The 23,470-nt window shown below is 46.0% G+C and overlaps 1 protein-coding gene across 2 annotated transcripts; it reads right to left on the bottom strand.

The window, feature by feature from the left end:
- Window positions 1–4,818: 4,818 nt before the first annotated feature.
- LOC115006334 (gastrula zinc finger protein XlCGF8.2DB-like) lies at window positions 4,819–20,869 on the bottom strand. 2 transcript variants are annotated; one of them, XM_029428534.1, is made up of 4 exons: window positions 20,853–20,869; window positions 14,035–14,150; window positions 7,422–7,825; window positions 4,819–7,281 (listed from the first exon to the last, which is right to left on the bottom strand). In XM_029428534.1, the coding sequence occupies exons 3-4, from the start codon at window positions 7,591–7,593 to the stop codon at window positions 5,987–5,989; spliced, it is 1,467 nt and encodes a 488-aa protein (XP_029284394.1). In that variant the 5' UTR covers window positions 7,594–7,825; window positions 14,035–14,150; window positions 20,853–20,869; the 3' UTR covers window positions 4,819–5,986. The 2 variants fall into 2 exon arrangements, with proteins under 2 accessions (XP_029284394.1, XP_029284386.1); XM_029428526.1 differs by lacking the exons at window positions 7,422–7,825; window positions 14,035–14,150; window positions 20,853–20,869 and having other exon boundaries at window positions 4,819–5,786; window positions 5,967–7,107.
- Window positions 20,870–23,470: the final 2,601 nt, after the last annotated feature.

Here is a 23,470-nt window from a genome sequence, read left to right as displayed (position 1 = left end):
TGACGCAGGTTCTTGTCCAGGCTCTTGTCATCTCATTTGGCTTTTTTGAAGCTATTGTACTGCACTTAAATAATTAAACCAATTTTAAGCTAATGTACTTACAAGATTCTTGTTGTTCGGAGTTGTATCCTCATGATTGTTTGCACCTATTGTAAGTCGCTTTGGACAAAAGTGCCAGCTAAATTAACTGTAATGTAATATAATGTATCAATTATAACAGCACAATGATCTGACAGACCATCAATTATTTCCATATTGCAGATCAGTAAACCAGACGATAATACTAGGTCAACTTAGAGCCTAGATTGTGAATAGGTCCGGTGGAAAGCAGAGCAAGATTTAAGACTCAACCAGATGCATAAATTCACTTACAAGAGGCTTAGCAGGACAGCAGACATGAACATTAAAATCTCCAAGAATCAGAAGTCGATCAAAGTTGTGCATAGTGTTTAAAGGCCCTGTCACACATATCCGTATGGCGGAAACGTATGGCGGAAACGTATGGCAGCGCATACGAAATATCGGCAATACGCTGGTGTGCGTTGATATAAATTAGGGGTATGTTGGACATAAGTAGTATTCGTGAGGAACATGGCGTTTTTACGGTGGGGTACTGTGTTGAACGCTGAAGCCTGTGCTGTGTCGAGCATGTCAAAGACGTTCGAGGTACGGCAGTCGTAAATTGATATACGTGACGTGAACCCTACAGCCAACTTATTGATACCGGGTGGACAACCTATTTGTTAGCTATGCATAAATTATGTCTGACGTGTCTGTCGTAGCTGCAACATATTTAGACGTATGAAAGGGCCATATGTCTGGCGTGTTCGGTGTGTCGTCTGCGGCCTTCCAACGATCACGTGACCCATGCCTATAAATATGGCGCCGATCCCGTCACAGAAACAACATTACCCAAGCAGTCAACATGGACCCAAGAGGACCGTGAAAACGGGAAAGGTGGCCGAGAAAGCACCCAGGGGCCAAGGTAGAAAGGAAAGAGGGGCATCATCAACATCCTCCTCCAGAGACTGCAAAGAGTCTCCGTCTCCTTCACGTGATGGCGCCTGTGGCTCCTGTGAGTCATCTGTCGCCTCCAGCATATGGTCACAGGTCGAGACGGCTGATTAAAGTGCTGCATATATGCTGCTGCTGCATATATGCTGCTGCTGCATATATGCTGCTGCTGCATATATGCTGCTGCTGCATATATGCTGCTGCTGCATATGCAGCACTTTAATCAACCGTCTCGACCTGTACAATATCAGCGGTGCATGCCTCCTCCACCTCCTCTTCAGCCTACGTACCCCAGCAGCAGTTTGCCAAACCTGTCAGCAGTATCAGGCATAACGCACATTTCCCTGGGTTTGGAAGGTGGGAATGATCTTCAGGACCTGTGTTCAGGTGACCTGGACACACCACCACCCAACAACAGGGAGGATGAGTGACTGTGTACAGGTGTTGCCAGGGATTCCATTATTGTATATATGCCATATGTTCATTGTAATAAACGTTGTTGAATGGCTGTAATCCTTACGTCGAGGGCCAAACACGGTCCACATTTATTGAACAGGATACATATATTGGATAAAGTGCAAAAAGATATGGAACATATTTAAGTCAACTGCAAACGGATTGCTGAGCAGCTGCAAAGTTGGCAAATGCGTTCATTTCATCAGCAGAATGCTGTCAGGAACACAGCAGTGGAGATGTTTGTCAGTGTTTGGAAACACGTAGTGACCAAAGTTTCCTTCTGCATCAGAGTCTCCCACAGGCGTAGCTTGGCTTGGAAAGCTCTCACTGCATCATACATGTCCGTGATCACAGGGCCCTGAAGCTGCAGGTTTAACAGTGAGATGCTTCGTTATGTCTCACAAAAAGGCCAGCTCAAATCGCCACTTTCGTCCCAGAGGTCTGTGGTGTCTTTCCCTTTGCTTTCCAAAAACTTTCATTTCATTCACACATTTAGATACTTCCTCAAATGTATTTTCCCGTGGCTGTGCCATGCATTGATTTAATTACCAAAACCGGCGGGCCAGTTATGACAGACATGATATTTTCTCGCGGGCCGGATATAATAATAAATTGTATTTGTAAAGCCCTTTCAAAGCTAAAAGCAATATCAAGGCGCTAAAATGCAGGACAACAACAAAAACAACACCAACATACATAAGAGGTTAAATAGGTCATAATTGCCATGAGTTTGACACCCATGCAGTAAACACTGAAACGTGCACATAAATGAGATAAATAACGTAAGCATTTAGTTTATTTAATAAAAGAGCACCTGTTCAATGCAACACTGATACCGCTATTAGTACTCGGAGATGTGTTATTCTTTAAAAAATGCACGCATAAAGTTGCGTTCAAATTTATTAAATATGGCCCTCAAGGAAATACATAAAAAATATTTGGCTTTTATGGCTCTCCCAGCCAAAAAGGTTCCCGACCCCTGTCCTCGATTATCCTGTATTGCCACGGAACTGCACCGCCAATGTTTGATGAGCTCCCTCTGTGTCTTTCCGTCCATGGAGGCGGTGTTGGGTGGTCCAGACACTGTTTGTGTGTCCTCTAGGTTCTAGTATCCATGCACCTGGGACATAATTGTGGTTAGTGTTCTCTGCACAGTTAAGCTGCTGGTTCTGGAGCCGTGAGTGCCGCATCCTCATCATGTTGTGCATGATGACGCATGTGGTGACGATGAGCTTCACAGTAGACGGGTGATGCTGCATGGTACTCAGCAGGACCTGGAAGCGGTTTGACAGGATGCCGAATGCATTCTCTACTACTCTCCTGGCACGGGAAAGCCTGTAGTTAAAGATCCTTTCCCTCTTTGTAGAACCCCGCTGCCCGTAAGGCTTCATCATGTAGTGGCGTAGGGTGAAGGCATCGTCACCGATCCAGAAGTAGGGCACATCCTGGGTGCCGTTGGGCATAGGATCCGCGTCAGGGAAACCTATGGTACCATTCTCGGCACCTTCCTTCAGCTCACAGTGGTTGTAGATCCGAGGGTCAGACGCTGACCCCATACCTGCCCCTAAGGTGTCGGGGAAGTTCCACTTGGTGCGGAACTCGTTGGAAATGGCATGCCATCCATCAGGAGTGGTGGGGCAGCTCATCACCTCCTCCAGGTATTCATCAATGATTGCCTGGCACACCTCTCGCACGATGAGTGACTGGGTGTTGTGAGGGACCCTCTAGCCAAACTTCATCGATGCATACCTGCTCCCAGAGGCAAGGTGACGGAGAGTCAGGTCAAGCGTCAGGCCAGGCTCGATCGACGCCCTGTACCAGGTATGCTGCTTGGTTATCCTGGGACCCACTCTGGCTAGCAGCTCGTCGAACATCTCGGGGGGCATCCGAATGAAGTTGGTGAAGGAGGCGTGGTCCTCGTTCAGGAGCCGGTCGTATATGCCATACTGCCATCGCCTACCGATCCATGCTCTGATCCAGATCCTCCTCCGTTGCCCTCTTCTCCTCCTTCTCCTCCTGGCGCGGAGCTGGAAAAGCGCCAATTTGTTTACATCATGCTGATGCTGGAGAACGGTTAGGATGTACCCCTGATACAACCCCCAATACGCTCCAGAAATGCTAACTGTACTGTAGAAACACGTTTAATAGGTTACTCCGTCATCACGTAAGTCTTACGTAACTTTCCGTATGCATGAAACTATGACCCACACGTTGGGTAAGTCAGAATACTCAAAATATGTTTATGGCTTCAGCGTTCAACACCATACCCCAGCGTAACACAGCGTGTTCTTAACGAATACTACTTATGTCCAACATACCCCTAATTTATATCGACTCACACCAGCGTAATGCCGTGTATTTCGTATACGCTAGCATTCGTTTCCGCCATACGTGTCACGGTGTGATAAAGGTGAGGACCCAAAAGCAGAATGCATGACGAGGACTTAACAAAAAGCAAGCTTTATTAAAACAAAGCCGAATCTAGAATACAAATACAAAGTAACCAAAACACAAACCAATCCGGGGTAGCGCTGAACACGAGTAGAACACACACAATCAGAACACGAGCAGACCACGACCTTTCAGTATAATCCGACAACAGTTTGCACCACTGAGGGCGGAGATTCCAGATACTAAAACCGCCCGCATCGCTGAGGTCTGGGATAATCATTCGGAGAAAGGCATACCTGGTCTCACAGGAGTGCCTTAGAATGGAATCTGATTTTTAAATTGATGGTTTGAATTCTCATTCTTCCACTTTTTCTACTGCAGATGTAATTTTGGATGTCTTCTTTTTTATTGTTTATTTCAAAGGCTGTTTGCATCCAAATAAAAAAGTCAAAGTTCATCCCCATCCCTCGTCCCATCCTCTAATAAAAAGTATTAAATCAATGTACGCTCTGAGAGGGCTAAAAAGCCTCTCAACCAGTGGTGCTTGTCTACCAGCTAGTTTCCATTAATGATGCTGGTCCATCAGCATGCTGTTGCTGGTGAAGCTGAATTACCATTTTAGCTCATTTCTCTGTACATAAATATGCAGCCAGTACTTACATGGCCCGTGTAGTTGTAACTTCTTTGATTGTGTATTTCTATGTATAAAATAAGTGAAATACAAGAGAACTGAAATAGAAATTAGGCGAGAGATATAAAGGAGATCTTTAAGGGAAGTAAATTCATTTATTGTAATTACTTGGCATGAAATACAACGCATACCATTATCTCCATGTTCATACAAATGCATTTACAAAATTTAAAATGAAAAAACAAATAAGAAAATATTAATGAACGTTAATATTTGATCGGATTACATTTTGTTTTATCACAATATGTTTGCACCATTTAGAAAGAAATTACTTGACAGCATCTCTTCAAGACAATGTATACACACATTCATTATTTACAAACCGTAAAATGTGATGCACCATTCTACCTTGGTAACAAACATGTGTGATATGAATACGTTCTCCTTAAGCTTCTATATCTTCTGGCCTTTCAAGCAATATGTTCTGTCACAGTCAGTCTTCAAACAATGTGCAGCAGCATAACAAATTATATTAACAGTGTTGCTACAATCATCCATGCTCAGTGTCATCATTGTTCAATTAAAAAAAGTTGCATACAATGCAGTAACATTCATCTTGGTTAACAGTTTGTTCATCATCGTCAGTTACAACATGTGTTTGCTCAGAGAAGCAACTGTCACCGCCTCCATATTTATACTTCATTCAAAGAACAGGAAGTCATGAAGAGCTTCCAGGTCAGTTTTCCTTTTTTCACCCCAGATGGGGGTTTACTGATTCCGATTTGCAGAGATCAAAGGTACGAACCTATTCAGATCAGGTTGTCCTTGGTTTATTACTTGTTTATAGTAAATAACAGATGTGCTGATCAATCAACTGCTTTGATTAATCTACAGTTCATCAGCAGTTTGTCTCCTGTCCCCTGCTGTGTTTAGCACTCAGTTTCACCTCCTGTCTTTTGCTGTGTTAATCACTTAGTTTCTGAATTTTCCCATCAGATACTAAAGAGACAACATGGTGGTCTCAGTGGAAGAGGACACACTCCTCATGTAGATATGAAGGGCTCATTCTAATTTAATGAAAACACAACGATTCTTAGTTTCAGGTGATTATAGACGAAAGAAAACAGTTATGAATACTATATTCCATTTCTGCCAATAGATCCCCCTGAATCCTAAAGCTGAGTTCTCCTGCTCGCGGAGCCGTGCAGGGACTGCCTGCATGTACCAGTATGCATTACACACGAGCTTCTGAAGCCCAGCATCCCACCAGCCATGTCCTCTATCACAGCTGCATTTACACCTGTACGTTCAGGTCATCAAGCACTATCCCATTGCAATCCAATAACCCAAAACAGACTGACAATCTTCCTCTAACGAAGAAATAACCTCAGTGACCTCATTGCTGAGGTAGTGTGTAGAAATAGTGTATGATCCAACACTTATTACAGAGTGTAACCCTGAAGTCAAGTGTCACACTCCTTTTAGTTCCTCCTGTTACTCTTTAATCTCTGGACCCTCTGTGCTGCAGTGATGCAGCTTTTCCCCCATGTGTGTTCTCATGTGGACTTTCAATTTATCATTACGCTGGAATTTCTTATTGCATGTTTTACAAGAATATGGCTTCTCACCTGTGTGGGTTCTCATGTGGCGTGTCAAGTGAGTACTATCTCTGAAAGCTCTCCCACATGTTTTGCATGCAAACGGCTTCTCACCTGTGTGGGTTCTCATGTGGCATGTCAAGTGCTTACTATCTCTGAAAGCTCTCCCACATGTTTTGCATGCAAACGGCTTCTCACCTGTGTGGGTTCTCATGTGGCATGTCAAGTGCTTACTATCTCTGAAAGCTCTCCCACATGTTTTGCATGCAAACGGCTTCTCCTGTGTGTGGATTCTTATATGAGAGTTCAATGATGATTTCTGAGTAAATATTTTCCCACACGTGTTGCAGGAATATGGCTTCTCTCCTGTGTGGCATCTGATGTGGCGTGTCAAGTTACTACGAATTGTAAAAGCTTTCCCACATGTTTTGCATGCAAACAGCTTCTCCCCTGTGTGGATTCTCATGTGTACTGTCAAGTCACAATTATATGAGAAAGCTCTCCCACATGTTTTGCATGCAAACAGCTTCTCCCTTGTGTGGATTCTTATATGAGAATTCAATGTTGATTTCTGAGTAAATCTTTTCCCACATGTTTTGCAAGAATATGGCTTCTCACCTGTGTGGGTTATCATGTGCTCTTTCAAGTGATCATTATGTCTGAAAGCTCTCCCACATGTTTTGCATGCAAAGCGCTTCGCTCCTGTGTGGATTGTCAGATGTCTCTCTAGTTTTGATTTATACTGAAAGTATTTTCCACATGTGTCACATTTGAAAGGCTGTTTACCTGTGTGAGTATCACAGTGCATCTCTGACAGGTGAGGGTTGTCTACATTGTTACTGTGACTTGTGCTTTCGCGATGTAGACTCTGTTGATTTGGCTCTGCAGTTCTAGTTGAGCCTGAGTCTCCATGCTTGCCTCCTTTCTGATCTTGGCTCTCAGCTACATGAGAGTTGTGAGAGAGGAGCTGGTGGTCACTTTCCTCATCAGTAGGAGTCAACATAAAGGTATCAGTCTCCTGCTTCAGTACAAGCTGCTCTCCCTCCTGACTGGTGCAGAGTTCCTCCTGCTCCTCTTTAATCTGTGGAGGCTCTGGGTCCTCTTGGTCCAGACTGGAGTTCCTCTCCTGAATACAGAGCTGCTGGTCAGAGAGGACCTCCTCCTCCTTACAGACATGTTGCTGTGGGAGCTCTGGAGGGACAGAGAACAAAAGGAATAGGATACTACTGCAGACATGCGAGCAAATTAGTACCAGTAACGTAACCTATTAAAACACAAGGGGTTAAATATACATACAATTCCACCGTTTTGTGTTATTACGTTTTACTCACCTATCCTGTGTAACTTTATTTCGGGTTTCCAAACGACATCCAGCAGTCTGCGCTGACGATCGATCTCTGCCTCGTACTCGACGACAGCTTCTTGGAAAACTCCGAATATTTCTTCAGCAACAGCATTTAGTCGCTCGTTGACAAACTCTCTCAAACACTCAACTGAAGACATTGTTGCTTAACTAGAAGTCAAATATTCATCCACGCAACGACTACAACCTCGTCTCCCTGCTAGTTTCATACATCCAGAGAGCTGAGCTAACGCTAATAGTGCCTGTACTGTTTACTTCCGCTGCATGGCTTCTTTTTTGTCTTCTTCGTTGGTTTTACGGCGGGTGGCAGCCAGCGTTAAGATGAATGACCGCCACCTACTGTGTTGGAGGGTGGACTGGAATCAGCTATCCCTTAAAAAAAGAAAGAAGAAAAATACACTTCACTGTAAATTAAATTCTATTGATAAACTCAGTTTCTTTCAAATATTGGACTAGTGTTGGGTTTTGAAGCCCAAAGGGCGCTGTGATTGCCTTTCAAAAGAATCCAGTAAACTTCTAGATGATCAAGATACTTATTTATTTAAAGTGATGGTGACAGCATTTCAAAAATACCCTCAGCCGAGGACACTTTCACACACCAAGTCCACAGTCCGAATCAATAAAGAGCCAGTTAGCTGTCTGTTGGTAAAAGTGAAAGTGGTACAAAAACATCATAAACATTTTGCTATATTCTCTACAGAAGGGTGTCGTCGTCTCTCATTGGTCCATGTTGGCGCGGTTATGCCCCTTGATGGGCAGTCTTGTTGTGACGAGATGGAGGTAGACCTGAAACTCTTTGAAGAGAACCTACAGTGCTTCACATTCCTAACTAATATAGTGCTCATTATACATTTGTGCAGAAATACATGTTGTGCAATAATACATTTTGATTGAGGTGGACGAGTACATGTGATAATCATTAAGTGTGACACAATACAATCAGGAGTTTATTTACTTCACACTAGTCTCCCTAACCCAATGTCCAATACGTGTTTAAGACTCAGTTCTTTCCCTCCAAGCTTCCTGATTTCTCTTTTTACTCTCTCGTTCTCAACAGTATTTTTGGCAGTGAAAAATGACATGCTCCACTGATTCCTCTACTTGAAAGTGCTCACATAATCCTGAGGGAGGTTTCCTTATGAAGTGCAGTGTTTCATTAAGTCTGGATTGTCCTACTCTCAGCCTTGTTAAGCTGTTCTCTTTAGTGCTCCTTCTAGCTGTCCTCACTGTGAACACTTCGCTGTAATGCATAAAGTTGTCGTCCTGTGTTTCCTATATCCCAACTGTGTTGCCACTCCTTAATGATGCTTCTTTTGATTATTCCTTTGGCTTCAGAATTACTGAGTGGAATGTCCATGATTTATCTATGTTTCAGAGCATTTTGGCTAATGTGTCCACAATTTCCTTAAGGGAGAAGTATCTTTGTAGTTGGATGTCGACCTTTGAAGATTTGCCCAGTAATGCATCATTAACTGTTTGCGTCTAATAGGTAACGGCATTTCACCCATCTCAACCTGTAGAACAGACACTGGAGTAGTTTAGAAAGCACCACAACAAAGTCTCAAACCTTGAGCTTTTACCACCTCCAACTTTCTTAATTACGTTTTTGCAGCTGAACCATAAGAAACACACCCATAATCTAACACTGATCTAATCAGCGATGGATAAAGATGTTTTATAACCTATCTGCTACATGACATTATTATTACATTACAGGTCAACCTCTCCGTCAAGCCTCAAAATATAACTATTTAACACACTATCTCTCACAAGTAAATCCTGTCTCATACATGATTACAAGGGGATTGACTTCATGTGTCTTACTGAGACCTGGCATCAGCGTGAGGCCTATTTTGCCCTAAATGAAGCCTGTCCTCCTGGCTATAATTACCTGAAGAAAGCCCGCCGTACTGGTCGCGGTGGCGGCTTAGCCCTAATACACCACAGTGACCTCAAATTTACCCCCATCTCTCTGCCTGACCTGTCCTCATTTGAATGTCTTGCATTTAAATGCAAACCCCCCTTCCCCACACACACCAAGGGGCACCAGCTCGACCTGATCATCACTGACTCAGTCCCCATTAAAAATCTGTTGGGAGTCAGATCTGGGAGTATTTGATCACAAGGTCATCTCAATGGAGTTGAAATTGTCTCACCAGACCAAGCCCAAATGCCAAATTCACTTCAGAAATCTTAAAAACATCAACACAGACATCATGATGTTGGACCTCCAGCAAATCCCCTCTGCAAATTTCACAACAGTCAGTGAATCAGTGGATTTCTACAATAGAACACTGAGCAATATCCTGGATCTCCACACTCCGATGAAAACTCGGACAGTCACCTTCTCACGCTCAGCCTGGTTCACTTCAGAGCTACGGAACATGAAGGCAGCTGGGCGTGTACTGGAGAGGCCACAAACTCTTTCACACACCGACACCACAGAAGAGCAGTGCAATAGCTTTATTACTTTCTTCAAAACTAAAGTCGACACCATCCGCTCTTTTCTCTCCAGCTCCTTGCGTCTGTCCCTACTGTCAACCCACAGCCTGGGATTTTCCCGCCTCTTCGCGTCTTCTTGGAGATCTCTCAGCAAGAGGTTGGGGACATCATCCGCAGGATGAAACCTTCCACCTGCGCACTGGACCCTTTTCCCACAGCCCTGGTAACATCCAACATTTGTGCTCCAAGCCCCCTGATCACCCAAGTCATCAACCTCTAGCTCCAGACTGGTCATGTCCCATCTTCTCTGAAAACTGCCGTCATCAGACCACCTTAGACCCGGATATCCTCACCAACTACAGGCCCATTTCCAACCTGCCATTTTTATCAAAGGTATTGGAAAAAGTAGTTGCAGCCCAGCTTCAGGACCATAGTCAAAGCCAACTGCCTCTTTGAGAAATTCCACTCCGGTTTCCGTTCCACCCACAGCACTGAAACAGCTCTGGTCATGGTCACAAACGACCTGCTGATGTCGGCTGACGCTGGCTCCCCATCTCTACTCATCCTCCTGGATCTGACTGCAGCGTTCGACACGGTCGACCATCAGATCCTCCTTCAGTGCCTCCATTACACCATCGGACTCTCTGACTCCGCCCTGAGCTGGTTCCAGTCCTACCTCGCTGTAAGAACAGAATATGTATCCTTGGGAGGTGCACGTTCCCAGATACACCCAGTAACCTGTGGTGTCCCTCAAGGGTCGGTTCTTGGCCCCACTCTGTTCACCCTTTCTGCCCCGTGGCCGTGTCATTAGCCAGCATGGAATACCATTCCATTGCTACGCTGATGACACACAGCTATATATAAAAACCGACACAATGCCACATGCAGCCCCACTGTCGACATCTTCATCATCATCATCAACATCATTAAACACCTGCCTTGAGGAGATAAAGGCTTGGATGAAAGAAAATGTCCTTCAACTAAATAGCTCAAAACAGAGGCTATTTTAACCACACCAGTTCCAGTCTTCCCCCATAACCCACATCACTTTTTCTGGATAAGACATCCTCCGATCACCATCAGTTACCAACCTGGGTGTAAGATTTGACCCTCATCTGACCTTTGACACCCACATCAAACATCTGTGCAAGACCTCCTTCTACCACCTCAGGAACATTGCAAAACTCCGCCTCACACTCTCCCTGTCAGATGCTGAACAACTCGTCCACGCCTTTGTCTCCTCAAGGTTGGACTACTATAACGCTCTCCTTATCGGGATTCCAAGTGGGAGCCTTCAAAAGCTTCAATATATCCAGAACAGCGCCACTAGGATCCTGATGAGGGTGCGAAAATATAATCACATCACACTTTCTCCACTCCCTCCACTGGCTTCCTGTCGCATTCAAGATCAAATACAAAATTTCCCTACTCACCCATCAGTGCATACATGGAAATGCTCCTCCGTACCTCAAGGAACTCCTCCCTCAACAAACCTCCACACGCAACCTCTGCTCCACTAAAAAAACCTTACTCCACCCCCCAGGACCAAGCTCCGCACCATGGGCGATCAGGCCTTCTGCTCAGCCACTCCTCACCTGTGGAATTCCCTCCCAGAACACCTGAGGGCTCCACAGGCCACCGACTCCTTCAAGAAGAGCCTAAAAACCTTTCTTTTCAAAAAAGCCTTTCAGTAAAATCTTATGTCTGTTCTTGTTGTTGTTGTTGTCCTGCATTGTAGCGCCTTGAGATTGCTTTTAGCTTGGAAAGGCACTTTACAAATAAAATGTATTAATATTATTATTATTTAGCAGACGCTCTTATCCAGAGCTACTTACAGTGAACTAACTAGAGGGACAGTCCCCTTGGAGCAACTCAGGGTCAAGTACCATGCTCAGGGGTACAATGCTGGCAGCCCTGGTTTTGAACTCACAATCACTTTGTGTTCAGTTTGGAAGTCACCACTAGACCACTAGGCCATCACCACCTAGCTAGCACCTGCTAGTTCCCCAATCTGATCTTGTTAGACATCTCATTACATTCAATATCTTTTTACACTTGTTGGTGTTTATCTTATAATATGTTCACTCCATGTTAGCTCTGCATCCAACCACATACCTAAGCATCTGAAAACTTTCACTCGTTCTATCCGTTGTCCATACATCTTTATCTATGCATCAACCCCTCTTTTTCTGGTGAACAATACTGTTTTAGTTTTTCCTATTGATAACTTGAATCCCCACGAAAATGATCACTTTTCAACCACATTAACTGCCTCTTGTATTTTTCCCATAATATGATTGCTGTTCTTTCCTCTTTTCCACAAGGTTCCATCATCAGCAAACAGTGACCGTCCATCATAATGGAAAAGAGAATTGTGCTAATGATACTGCCCTGAGGAGTATCCTTTTCTACCAAATACATTTCTAATAAGGCTGTCCCAATTCTGACTTGTATAAATCTATCAAATAAAAAAATCTTTAATCTTTTTATGTAAATCATTCTTTCCATTATTTTTCCTCTGTGTGATGTTAGAGATATTGGCCTGTAGTTCATTGGACTGGATGGGTCCTGGCCTGGTTTCCTAATAGGAATAATCTCTGCCTCTTTCCAACCCTTCGGTAATTTTCCCACTTTCTATACTTTGTTATAAAAACCTAACAACCTCCTAGATGCTAAATGTCCTAAATGCTTTGGCAGTACATACCAGATTTCATCCTTCAGATGTTAGTCCCAAATAAGATATTACTCTCTTGATTTCTTTCAAAAGTAAATGGAGCATCTGTTGTACTGTTCATATCATCTCTTCTCTTAATTATTATTATTCCAGGATGAGCTGCTCTGGTAATTTCCCTTCCTTTCTTTCCCTCTTCAGTCAAGTTATCTGAACTATGGATTTGAAAGAGCACTTTCGCCATCAACTCTGCCTTCTCTTCATCAGAAACGGCTGTTTCCTGATGTTCCTTGATGTTTCCCATCTTCAACACTGAATGTTGCCAATCCCTTCTTACTCATCTCATGCTCCTAATCATGTTCCAAACATCTCCCACAGGAGTTGATCTCGCAATCGTATTACAAAAAAATCTGCCAGCTTTACATTTTTACTTCACGTATAGTTTGTCTAACCTTTGCTTGTGCTTGCTTATATTTAATTAAACTCTGAAAATGACGAGTTCTTTTTAAAATCCTGAGAACCTTATTGCTTTCTTTGACTGCTGTACCACACTCCTATCCACCAGGGAACAACCTCTCTCTTCATTCTTCCCTTACATACAGAATACGACGTTATTTTTGAAATGTCACGGTCGTTTCGAGTTTAAACAGGGAATTGAAAATCCGACCCCCCATTTCAAATACGATTAACGTCCCACTCCAATGTAGTTGAAATTCGACTTCCCTTACATGCCAAAGGGGTTAGAATATCAGAAACAAAGGTGAATAAAGGTAGATGTTAAGGCAGGGCTGTTGTTCTGGACTGCATTAGATTGTACAGGTGTGCCCAATAAAGTGGCCTCTAAATGTAATCCTACCTGTTCTCAGGTAAAGCCTCTGAGCTACTTTGCCACGACACATCACTAGCTTTTGGGCGAGTAATTATTAACTATAATGAATTAATTAACTATAATTCATGTATTCATCAATTACACTATAATGTGAAAAATAAATGTATTCAAAACATCTCAACCATGTGCAGGAATTACACAGTATAACATTAATTCAGTATTTTTGGTTTTATTTGATTGGGTTTAACTAGTTTGCTAGCTTATGCTATTAGCAAAAGATAGTACAATATGATATTATTGGATTTCAGCAACAATAATGCAGTAAGAGGACATGTGTTTGACTACATTTGCCTTGACCTAAATGTTCAGGTTGAACAACACAGTAACTACATAAGACTATTTGGTTAAAAATGAGTTACCAGACGTTTTGGCATCGTTTTTAACGAACACTTTCCGCATACCTTGATCACGGAGGTCGAGAATAAGTCAGGACATCGCAAACTGTGATAAACGCTGCCAGTCAGCAGCCAAATCTGTGGAATCAGAAAAGGTCTCAAGAAGTTCAGAGGACAGCATTGTGATTGCAACAAATAAAGCTGTCCAGGAAATAATTAGAAAAGGTCAGTGAAATCACAGTACCTCTTCTGAATGATGTGATGGACTCTGAGTATGAACTGCTGCAATCTCACACCTCCCAGGAGATTGAAATTATTGCGGAGGACATCGGCCAGTTAATTGTTGAAGAGGTTAAGAGTCTGAAAGAGAAAGATGCTACGAGTGAATCCAGAGAGAAACTGTCCTTGAAAGGAGTGTGTCACGGTTCGGTGAAGGTGAGGACCCAATTGCAGGACGCAGATGATGATTTTAACCAAAAGAGAGCTTTATTGACAAAAGCTAATAAACATACAGAAATACAAAATAAAAAAACCAATCAGGGGACGAGCAGGACAAGGAACAGGCTGAGCAGGCTGAGCAGACTGCGCAGACCACAAACAGGCATATACGGGCAGACATGGTGCAGGTAACTAACATGTAACATGAATGACAATCCCACAAAGAACACTGAGACAGACAGGGATATATACACAGACACTAAATGAGGGAACGAGACACAGCTGGGAGAGAAAGGCAAATACACAGGAGGAAACTAATTAAGGGAACGAGACACACCTGGGGAGTAAGGCAGGAAACACAAGGGCAGGAAGTAATATCAGACATGACACAAGGGGAAGGGAGCATTTCAAAATAAAACAGGAAACAGAAACCAAGATTGTGACACATGTGGAACACAAGATAAACAACTTTCTTGTCAAATGGTTTGCCAAACTGTCAATGCATCACATCTTCGCACAACTGAAGACAAAATTCTACCCTGACTACGAAGCTGAAAGCATGAATTTACTGCAGTCCGTCGCTGCTGATGTTGACTCTCTGCATGTGACAGAGGATGGTGAGAAACAACAAGGTAGAAACGAGGCTATGTTTCGTAGATTACAGGATATTTCTCTTGGCATTCACAAAAGAACTTAGTGATTTCCTCTACAATCACATCATAAAGATGATGATAACTGAGATTGTCCCAGGAGTTAGAAGAATAATCGTTTCCCCGCCACGTGATACCATGTATGGTGAAATACAGTGGAAAGTATGGCACTTTCTGGGAACCATCACCTTATCGTGGTGGAGAGGTTTGTGTGTCCCTATGAACCTGAGAGCTGTGTTGTCTTGAGCCTAGTGCTCCTGGTAGGGTCTCCCAAGGCAAATTGGTCTCAGGTGAGGGGCCAGACTAAGAATGGTTCAAAAACGACTTCATGAAAGAAAGGGAAAGGAAAGGAGAGACCCTGCCCGGAGGAAGCCCGGGGCCCCCGTCTGGAGCCAGGCCCAGAGGGAGGGCCCGACAGCGAGCGCCTGGTGGCCGGGTTTGCCACGGAGCCCGGTCGGGCACAGCCCGAAGAAGCTACGTGTTGCCTCCCATCCATCCATCCTGTGGGCCCACCACTCATGGGAAAAACCGCTGGGGTCGGGTGCGCTGTCACAGGGACCTCGACGGACCAGACCCGGGCAGCAGAGGCTGGCTCTGGGGACGTGGAACGTCACCTCTCTGTGGGGGAAGGAGCCGGAACTAGTGCGGGAGGTGGATCGCTACCAGTTGGATCTGGTGGGGCTTACCTCCACGCACAGTCTTGGCTCTGGAACCGTACTCCTGGATAGGGGTTGGACTCTATTCTTCTCCGGAGTTGCCCAAGGTGTGAGGCGTCGGGCCGGGGTGGGGATACTCACGAGCCCCCGGCTGAGCGCCGCTACGTTGGTGTTTATCCCGGTGGACGAGAGGGTCGCCTCCCTACGCCTTCGGGTTATGGGGGGGGAAACTCTGACTGTTGTTTGTGCCTATGCCCCAAACTGCAGTTCTGAGTATTCGGCCTTTTTGGAGACCCTGAATGGAGCCCTGCAGGGGGCTCCAGTAGGGGACTCCGTAGTCTTGCTGGGAGACTTCAACGCACACGTGGGAAACGATGGAGACACCTGGAGAGGCGTGATTGGGAGGAAGGGCCTCCCTGATCTAAACCCGAACGGTCGTTTGTTGTTGGACTTCTGTGCAAGTCATGGAATGGCCATAACAAACACCATGTTCGAACATAAGGATGCTCATAAGTGCACGTGGTACCAGAGCACCCTAGGCCAAAGGTCAATGATCGATTTCGTAATCGTATCATCTGATCTGAGGCCGCATGTTTTGGACACTTGGGTGAAGAGAGGGGCAGAGCTATCGACTGATCACCATCTGGTGGTGAGTTGGATCAAGGGATGGGGGAAGACTCTGGACAGACCTGGTAAACCCAAACGGGTCGTGCGGGTGAACTGGGAACGTCTGGAGGAAGCCCCTGTCCTGGGGATGTTTAACTCACACCTCCGGCAGAGCTTTTCAGCTATCCCTGTGGAGGTTGGGGGCATTGAACCTGAGTGGGCGATGTTCAAAACCTCTATTGCTGAAGCTGCGGTGATGAGCTGTGGTCTCAAGGTCTTAGGTGCCTCAAGGGGCGGTAACCCTCGAACACCGTGGTGGACCCCGGTGGTCAGGGAAGCCGTCCGACTGAAGAAGGAGTCCTTCCGGGTTATGTTATCCGGGAGGACTCCGGAAACAGTTGCAGGGTATCGAAGGACTAGAAGGGCGGCAGCTTCTGCCGTGTCAGAGGCAAAGCAGTGGGTGTGGGAGAAGTTCGGAGAAGCTATGGAGAAGGACTTTCGGTCGGCACCAAGGTGCTTCTGGAAAACCATCTGGCACCTCAGGAGGGGGAAGCGAGGAACCATCCAAGCTGTGTACAGCAAGGGTGGGACCCTGCTGACTTCAACTGAGAAGGTTATCGGCCGCTGGAAGGAGCACTTTGAGGAACTCCTGAATCCGACTAACACGCCCTCTATGGTTGAGGCAGAGCTGGAAGCTGATGGGGGATCATCGTCAATTTCCCTGATGGAAGTCACTGAGGTAGTCAAACAACTCCACAGTGGCAAAGCCGCAGGGGTTGATGAGATCCGTCCAGAAATGCTGAAGGCTTTGGGTGTTGAGGGGCTGTCTTGGTTGACACGCCTCGTCAACATTGCGTGGAAGTCTGGGACAGTGCCTAGGGGTTGGCAGACCGGGGTGGTGGTTCCCCTATTTAAAAAGGGGGACCAGAGAGTGTGTGCCAACTACAGGGGTATCACACTTCTCACCCTCCCTGGTAAAGTCTACTCCAAGGTACTGGAAAGGAGGGTTCGGCCGGTAGTCGAACCTCTGATTGAAGAGGAACAATGCGGATTCCGTCCTGGTTGTGGAACAACAGACCAACTCTTTACTCTTGCAAGGATCCTGGAGGGGGCCTGGGAGTACGGCCATCCGGTCTACATGTGTTTTGTGGATCTGGAGAAGGCGTATGACCGGGTCCCCCGGGTGATACTGTGGGAGGTGCTGCGGGAGTATGGAGTGAGGGGGTCACTTTTGAGGGCCATCCAATCCCTGTACGCCCAAAGCGAGAGTTGTGTCCGGATACTCGGCAGTAAGTCGGACTCGTTTCCCGTGAATGTTGGCCTCCGACAGGGCTGCGCTTTATCACCAATCCTGTTCGTGATTTTCATGGATAGGATATAGGCGTAGTCGTGGAGGAGAGGGGTTGCAGTTCGGTGACCTGAGGATCTCATCGCTGCTCTTTGCAGATGATGTGGTCCTTATGGCATCATCGGTCTGTAACCTTCAACAGTCACTGGATCGGTTCGCAGCCGAGTTTGCAGCGGTTGGGATGAGGATAAGCACCTCCAAATCTGAGGCCATGGCTCTCAGCAGGAAACCGGTGGATTGCCTACTCCGGGTAGGGAATGAGCCATTACCCCAAGTGAAGGAGTTCAAGTACCTCGGGGTCTTGTTCGCAAGTAAGGGGACAATGGAGCGAGAGATGACCGAAAGAACGAGATCACGGGTACAAGCGGCCGAAATGGGTTTTCTCAGACGGGTGGCTGGCGTCTCCCTTAGAGATAGGGTGAGAAGCTCAGCCATCCGTGAGAGACTCGGAGTAGAGCCGCTGCTCCTTTACGTTGAAAGGAGCCAGTTGAGGTGGTTCGGGCATCTAGTAAGGATGCCACCTGGGCGCCTCCCTAGGGAGGTGTTCCAGGCACGTCCAGCTGGGAGGAGACCCCGGGGAAGACCCAGGACTCGGTGGAGAGATTATATCTCCTCACTGGCCTGGGAACGCCTCAGGATCCCCCAGTCGGAGCTGGAGGATGTGGCCCGGAGAAGGGAAGATTGGGGTTCCTTACTGGAGCTGCTGCCCCCGCGACCCGATCCCGGATAAGCGGTGGACGATGGATGGATGGAGTATGGCACTTTTTGGGAGTGTTGAAGTGGTGGTTGATCACTCAGGCTGATATCCACTGTGACAGGGTGGAGCTGGCTTTAAAAAACACAGTCAGTATCACCAACACCCACAGTCGCAGTATCTCAGGAGACAGGTGCTGGACATGTGCAGGATGTTAAAGGCAAAAGACATCTCCAACCCCTTGACTCCAGAGTTCACACGTAGAGTTAGGGGTAGCCTTGAAAAGTTTGGAAACAGCTTCCAAGAAAGCATTATGGTATGCTCTCTCCCTGGGGGCAGTGTTTTGTTTTTTTGAATGGTGATGCTTTTTCATCTTTTCAGGCAATAGAGAGTTCAAGTTCTGCCTCCTATCCAGACGAGTGGGACAGGATTTTAGCTCTCAAGGCTACCTTAGTGTTCAACAGTGTAACCTCACAGTTGAGTGTTCGGTTATCCATCTCGAGCCTTTGTGTGTTGTCTGCTTGGGTGGATTGGGTTTTCCACGGGTGATGTGAGTTTTACTCAGATCAAAAGGTGTGGTGTAGAAAATACAAAGAAAATACTGTACTTTTACAACGGTGAACTGTTCTTGGATTAAAGTTATAGTCATGACCCAAAATAGTTGGTCGTTAAACTTGGGTTAAGGCTTTTAAGCTATGATGTACTTGGTTGCATACCTCAATTCTTCCCCCAAAATGTAGATTGTATTGTCAGAAAGCCACTCCAACAAAAACATTCAAGCAGAAACGATGTTTAACGAGTAAAAAAAACAAAACATATACATGTATATAAAAGATATTCACTGAGTAAGCAAAGTGAGCACCAGTAAATAAAATACGAATCATTTAAGCTGTTGTAGCATTACACAATATCATGTTTGTGTAAAATGAGTAGGCCTACTTTTTTTACAATTTAACTTTAAGTTTCAGAGAACGAACCACTGCCCTGTAATATTACTGGATATTGTTCTTTAGATATTATTCAATTGAGTGTATCCTATAAACAATAAACACTAACAAAACAAATTAGTGAGTTAGTTGTTTTATTGCTGATCTGTTTTGATATTACTTTACGAGTTTTGAAAGAGCATACGAGTTCAGATGAGCAACGTTATTCATCTCACTCAGTTTTTCTCCAGTTGGTTTGCCTCAAAAAGTCCAAACACTTTGGCTTTGTGAGCTCTTTGTCTGTAAAATAGTAAAAATACAATAAAGGTTTTTATCATACCTGAATGATTTGCTGTAAATTTTCATGAACAGATATGTTTGTACTGTCACGATATGGTACAGGAAAGGATCCAAATGCAGAAGATTTACAACAAAAAGCGAGCTTTAATAAAACAAAGCTGAAACATTCATACAAAGTAACAAAATAATAGTGAACAGACAAACCGGGTAGACACAGGGTAGACACGAGCAGGACACGAACAAGCAGAGCAGGGGCAAACGAGGCCAGAAAACAAAACTGGAAGGGGAAGTCCGTGCAGGAAGTCGGGGGGGCCCAGCAAGACTGGGCTGGAGGCCGGCGAAGCGGGCAGGACTGCCCTGGAGGCGGACGGGGTGGTCGGAGCCACTCTGGAGGCAGTCGAGGTCGCTCTGGAGGACGGCGGAGAAAATGGCCTGGAGGCCGGCAAAGCTGCTCTGGAGGCTGGCCCGGAGTCACAGGGGTCTCTGGAGTCCAGGGAAACCTGGGGAACCTGGGAACTGGGGTCCGAGAAGCGAGGGGGGCAGAGGGACTGGGGTCACGAGAGTCGAGGGGAGCACAGGGACGGGGGTCTCGAGAGGCAGCTGGGGAACAGCTGGGGTCTGCAGCGGTCCGGCAGACGCTGGGGCGGATGTCTGCGGAGGTCTGGCGGCGGAATTGGGGGTCTGCGAATGTTCGGCAGCAGGAACGGGGGTCTGCGAAGGTCCGGCAGCAGGAACAAAGGTCTGCAGAAATCCGGCAGCAGGTATGGAGGTCTGCGGAGGTCCGGCAGCAGGTATGGGGGTCTGCGGAGGTCCGTGAGAAGGAACTAGGGTCTGCGGAGGAACGGCAACAGGAATGGAGGTCTGCAAATGTTCGGCAGCAGGAACGGGGGTCTGCGAAGGTCTGGCAGCAGGTATGGGGGTTTGCGGAGGTCCGGGAGAAGGAACGAGGGTCTGCGGAGGAACGGCAACAGGAATGGAGGTCTGCAAATGTTCGGCAATAGGAGTGAGAGTCTGGAAAGGACCGGCAGCAGGACTGGGGGGTCGTCGCAGCATGAGCTCAGCAAACGAGAGTTCTCGCGGTCCGGAGGTTGGCTGCGGACAAGGTGGGCTAAGCGGAAGGCTCAGAAATTCTTCAAGGAACTTTCGAAACTCACTCCTTAGCTCAGGCTTTTCAGACATTTTCGCTTTAGCCGTCCATAAAGACACCTCTTTAAGCGACTCCCCTGGGGTTCTCTTCCACTCCTCATGGAGACATAGGAGGGTATATGCGAGGTCATACAGTTCACTACCCAAAACTTCTGGGTCCATATTATGGTCGGATCGTTCTGTCACGGTATGGTACAGGAGAGGACCCAAATGCAAAAGATTTACAACGAACACAGCTTTAATAAAACAAAGCTGAAACATTTGTACAAAGTAACAAAATAATAGTGAACAGACAAACCAGGTAGACACGGGATAGACACAGGGTAGACACAGGGTAGACACAGGGTGGGCAGAGCAGAGCAGAGCAGAGCAGAGCAGAGCAGAGCAGAGCAGGGCAGGGCTAGGCAGGGCAGGGCAGGGAACCGACACCTAACATGAAACAACGATCCAACAAGGCAGACTAGGGCAGACAGGGATATATACACAGACACCAAACGAGGGAACAAGACACAGCTGGGGGAAAAAGGCAAAAACACAAGGGCAGAGTAAATGGACACAGGAGGAACACATTACCAGTCAGGAAAGGAGGGAAAACACACAGACATGATAATCTATTTCAGTCGTGTTACAAAGATGGGTCGCGTTAACATGAATGACAATCAGCAGGTTTTTATACGTGAGTTTTCAAACCCAAGAGGCCTGCATCAGTCAAAAATAAAAAGTTTAATTATTTAATTATCAAGAAGAACTGTGTTAAAGTCATTACTACATATGCCAGATGACAAAGAGGGTACAGTAGTAACGAATTGAATTCCCCTGCTTTCCGGGGAAGACCAGCGGGCAGAGCGGTGGAAAGGAGAGGAGTGAAATAAGCACCAGCACCCCCCGCCCCCCACCCCCCGTTGCACGGAACTCAGACAGCACCAGGATTTTTTAATACAGATGTCACCTGGTCATTTTAAAAGTAGCTCACAAGCCAAAAAAGTGTGGGCACCCCTAGTCTAGGGCCTGCAATAGAAAAGGCACGGTCAATATAGGAGGGACCCTGACCATTTGCGGCATTATACACAAACAGCAGAAGCTTAAAATCGATTCTGAACCGCACTGGCAGCCAGTAGAGAGATGCCACAATGGAGGTAATATAGTCCCTCTTCTGGGTAACTGTCAGGAGCCTGGCTGCGGAGTTCTGGACCACTTGCATGCGGGACAGGGATGACTGACTGATCCCAGTTTACAGGGAGTTGCAGTAGTCTAGGTGTGGATGACTTGCTCAAGATCATTGGCTGAGAAAAATAGCTTAAATTTGGCAATCGTGCCAAGCTGAAAAAAAATAGCTTTAACTACTGCATTGACCTGATTGTCAAACTTAAAGGCGGGCTCAAATATCACAAAAGGTTTTTTGACATGGGGTTTGACAATGGTGGACAGGTTGTCAAGACTGTTGTTAATCAATTTGATGGATTCAAAGGGGGCAAAAAGGACAACTTGAGACTCATACGATTGGACCGGTCTTTTGGTTTCACAAGGAGTGTCATCAGCATAATAGTGAAAGGTCATATTGTATTTTTCCATGATTGCTGAGGAAAACATGGAGAAAAAAATAGGACCAAGAATAGAACCTTGTGGGACACAGAAGAAAAGTTGCCCATGTTGATGGAGAAGCTTCTATTTTTGAGGTAGGCCGTGAACCAGCTCAAGGCAGTGCCATCAACACCAACCCTGTAGTGGAGAATGTCTATTAAAATGCCGTAATCCACTGTATCAAACTCCGTGCTCAGGTCAAGTAGAATCAGGATGGCACAATCACCCGAGCTGGTCATTGCACATTTTAACCAAGGCAGACTGTGTGCTTTGGTATGCCCTAAAACCTGACTGAAATCTTTCAACAGATCTATTATCTCTCCTATATTATTGCGCTCTCTCCCTGCCCCCACCTATTCACAAAGCTGGCAATAACCGTGACCTCATACTCACTAGAAACTGTTCTACCTCTTACCTCTCCGTAACCCCGCTTCACATCTCCCCTCTCCCGATCTAACTATCCTATCTCCCCAAATACTGTACCTGTCCACCATAACCTTCGCTCTCTCTCTTGCCTCAGCTGTCCTCTCGGCCCTTCCTTCACCTGACTCCTTCTCACTCATGCTTGACAACTGTGCCACAGACACTCTCCTCTCTACTCTGTCCTCCTCTCTGGACACCCTCTGTCCTCTCACCTTGCAGCAGGTTCGCAACCTCCTGGCCTTTCAAACTCTTCTCTCTTCATTCTCTCCCATTTATTTCCAAAACACTTGAACGTGCAGTCTTTACTCAACTCTTGTCTTACCTTCACCAGAACAACCTTCTTGGTCCACACCAATGTGGTTTCAAAGTAGGCCACTCAACTGAGACTGACCTTATCGCTGAGGAACTTCACACTGCTAGATCAGCCTCTCTCTCCTCTGGTGTCATCCTTCTGGACCTTTCTACTACGTTCAAAACAGTGAACCACCAGATCCTCCTCTACACCCTCCAATAAATGGGATTCTCAGGCTATGCTCTCTCCCTGCTCAAATCCTACCTACAGGACTGCACCTACAGGGTAACTTGGAAAGGGTCTCTGTCGGACCCTCGTCAACTCACTACTGGGGTTCCTCAGGGCTCTGTCCTGGGTCCCCTCCTCTTTTCTCTGTACACCAACTTACTCAGCTCTGTCATTCACTCTCATGGCTTCTACTACCACAGCTACGCAGATGACACTCAACTGATTCTGTCTTTTCCCAGATCTGAAACCAAGGTCACGGATCGTGGCTTGTTTGGCGGACATCCCTCAGTGGATGGCCGCACACCACTTGAAACTCAACCTTGACAAGACCAAACAGCTTTTCCTTCTGGGGATTGGCTCTCCCATCCAAGATCTTACCATCAACATCGGCT

This window comes from Cottoperca gobio, chromosome 1 (genome assembly GCF_900634415.1).
Source record: "Cottoperca gobio chromosome 1, fCotGob3.1, whole genome shotgun sequence".
In the NCBI taxonomy this organism is placed as follows: Eukaryota; Metazoa; Chordata; class Actinopteri; order Perciformes; family Bovichtidae; genus Cottoperca; species Cottoperca gobio.
This window is presented reverse-complemented; position numbering and strand designations above follow the sequence as displayed.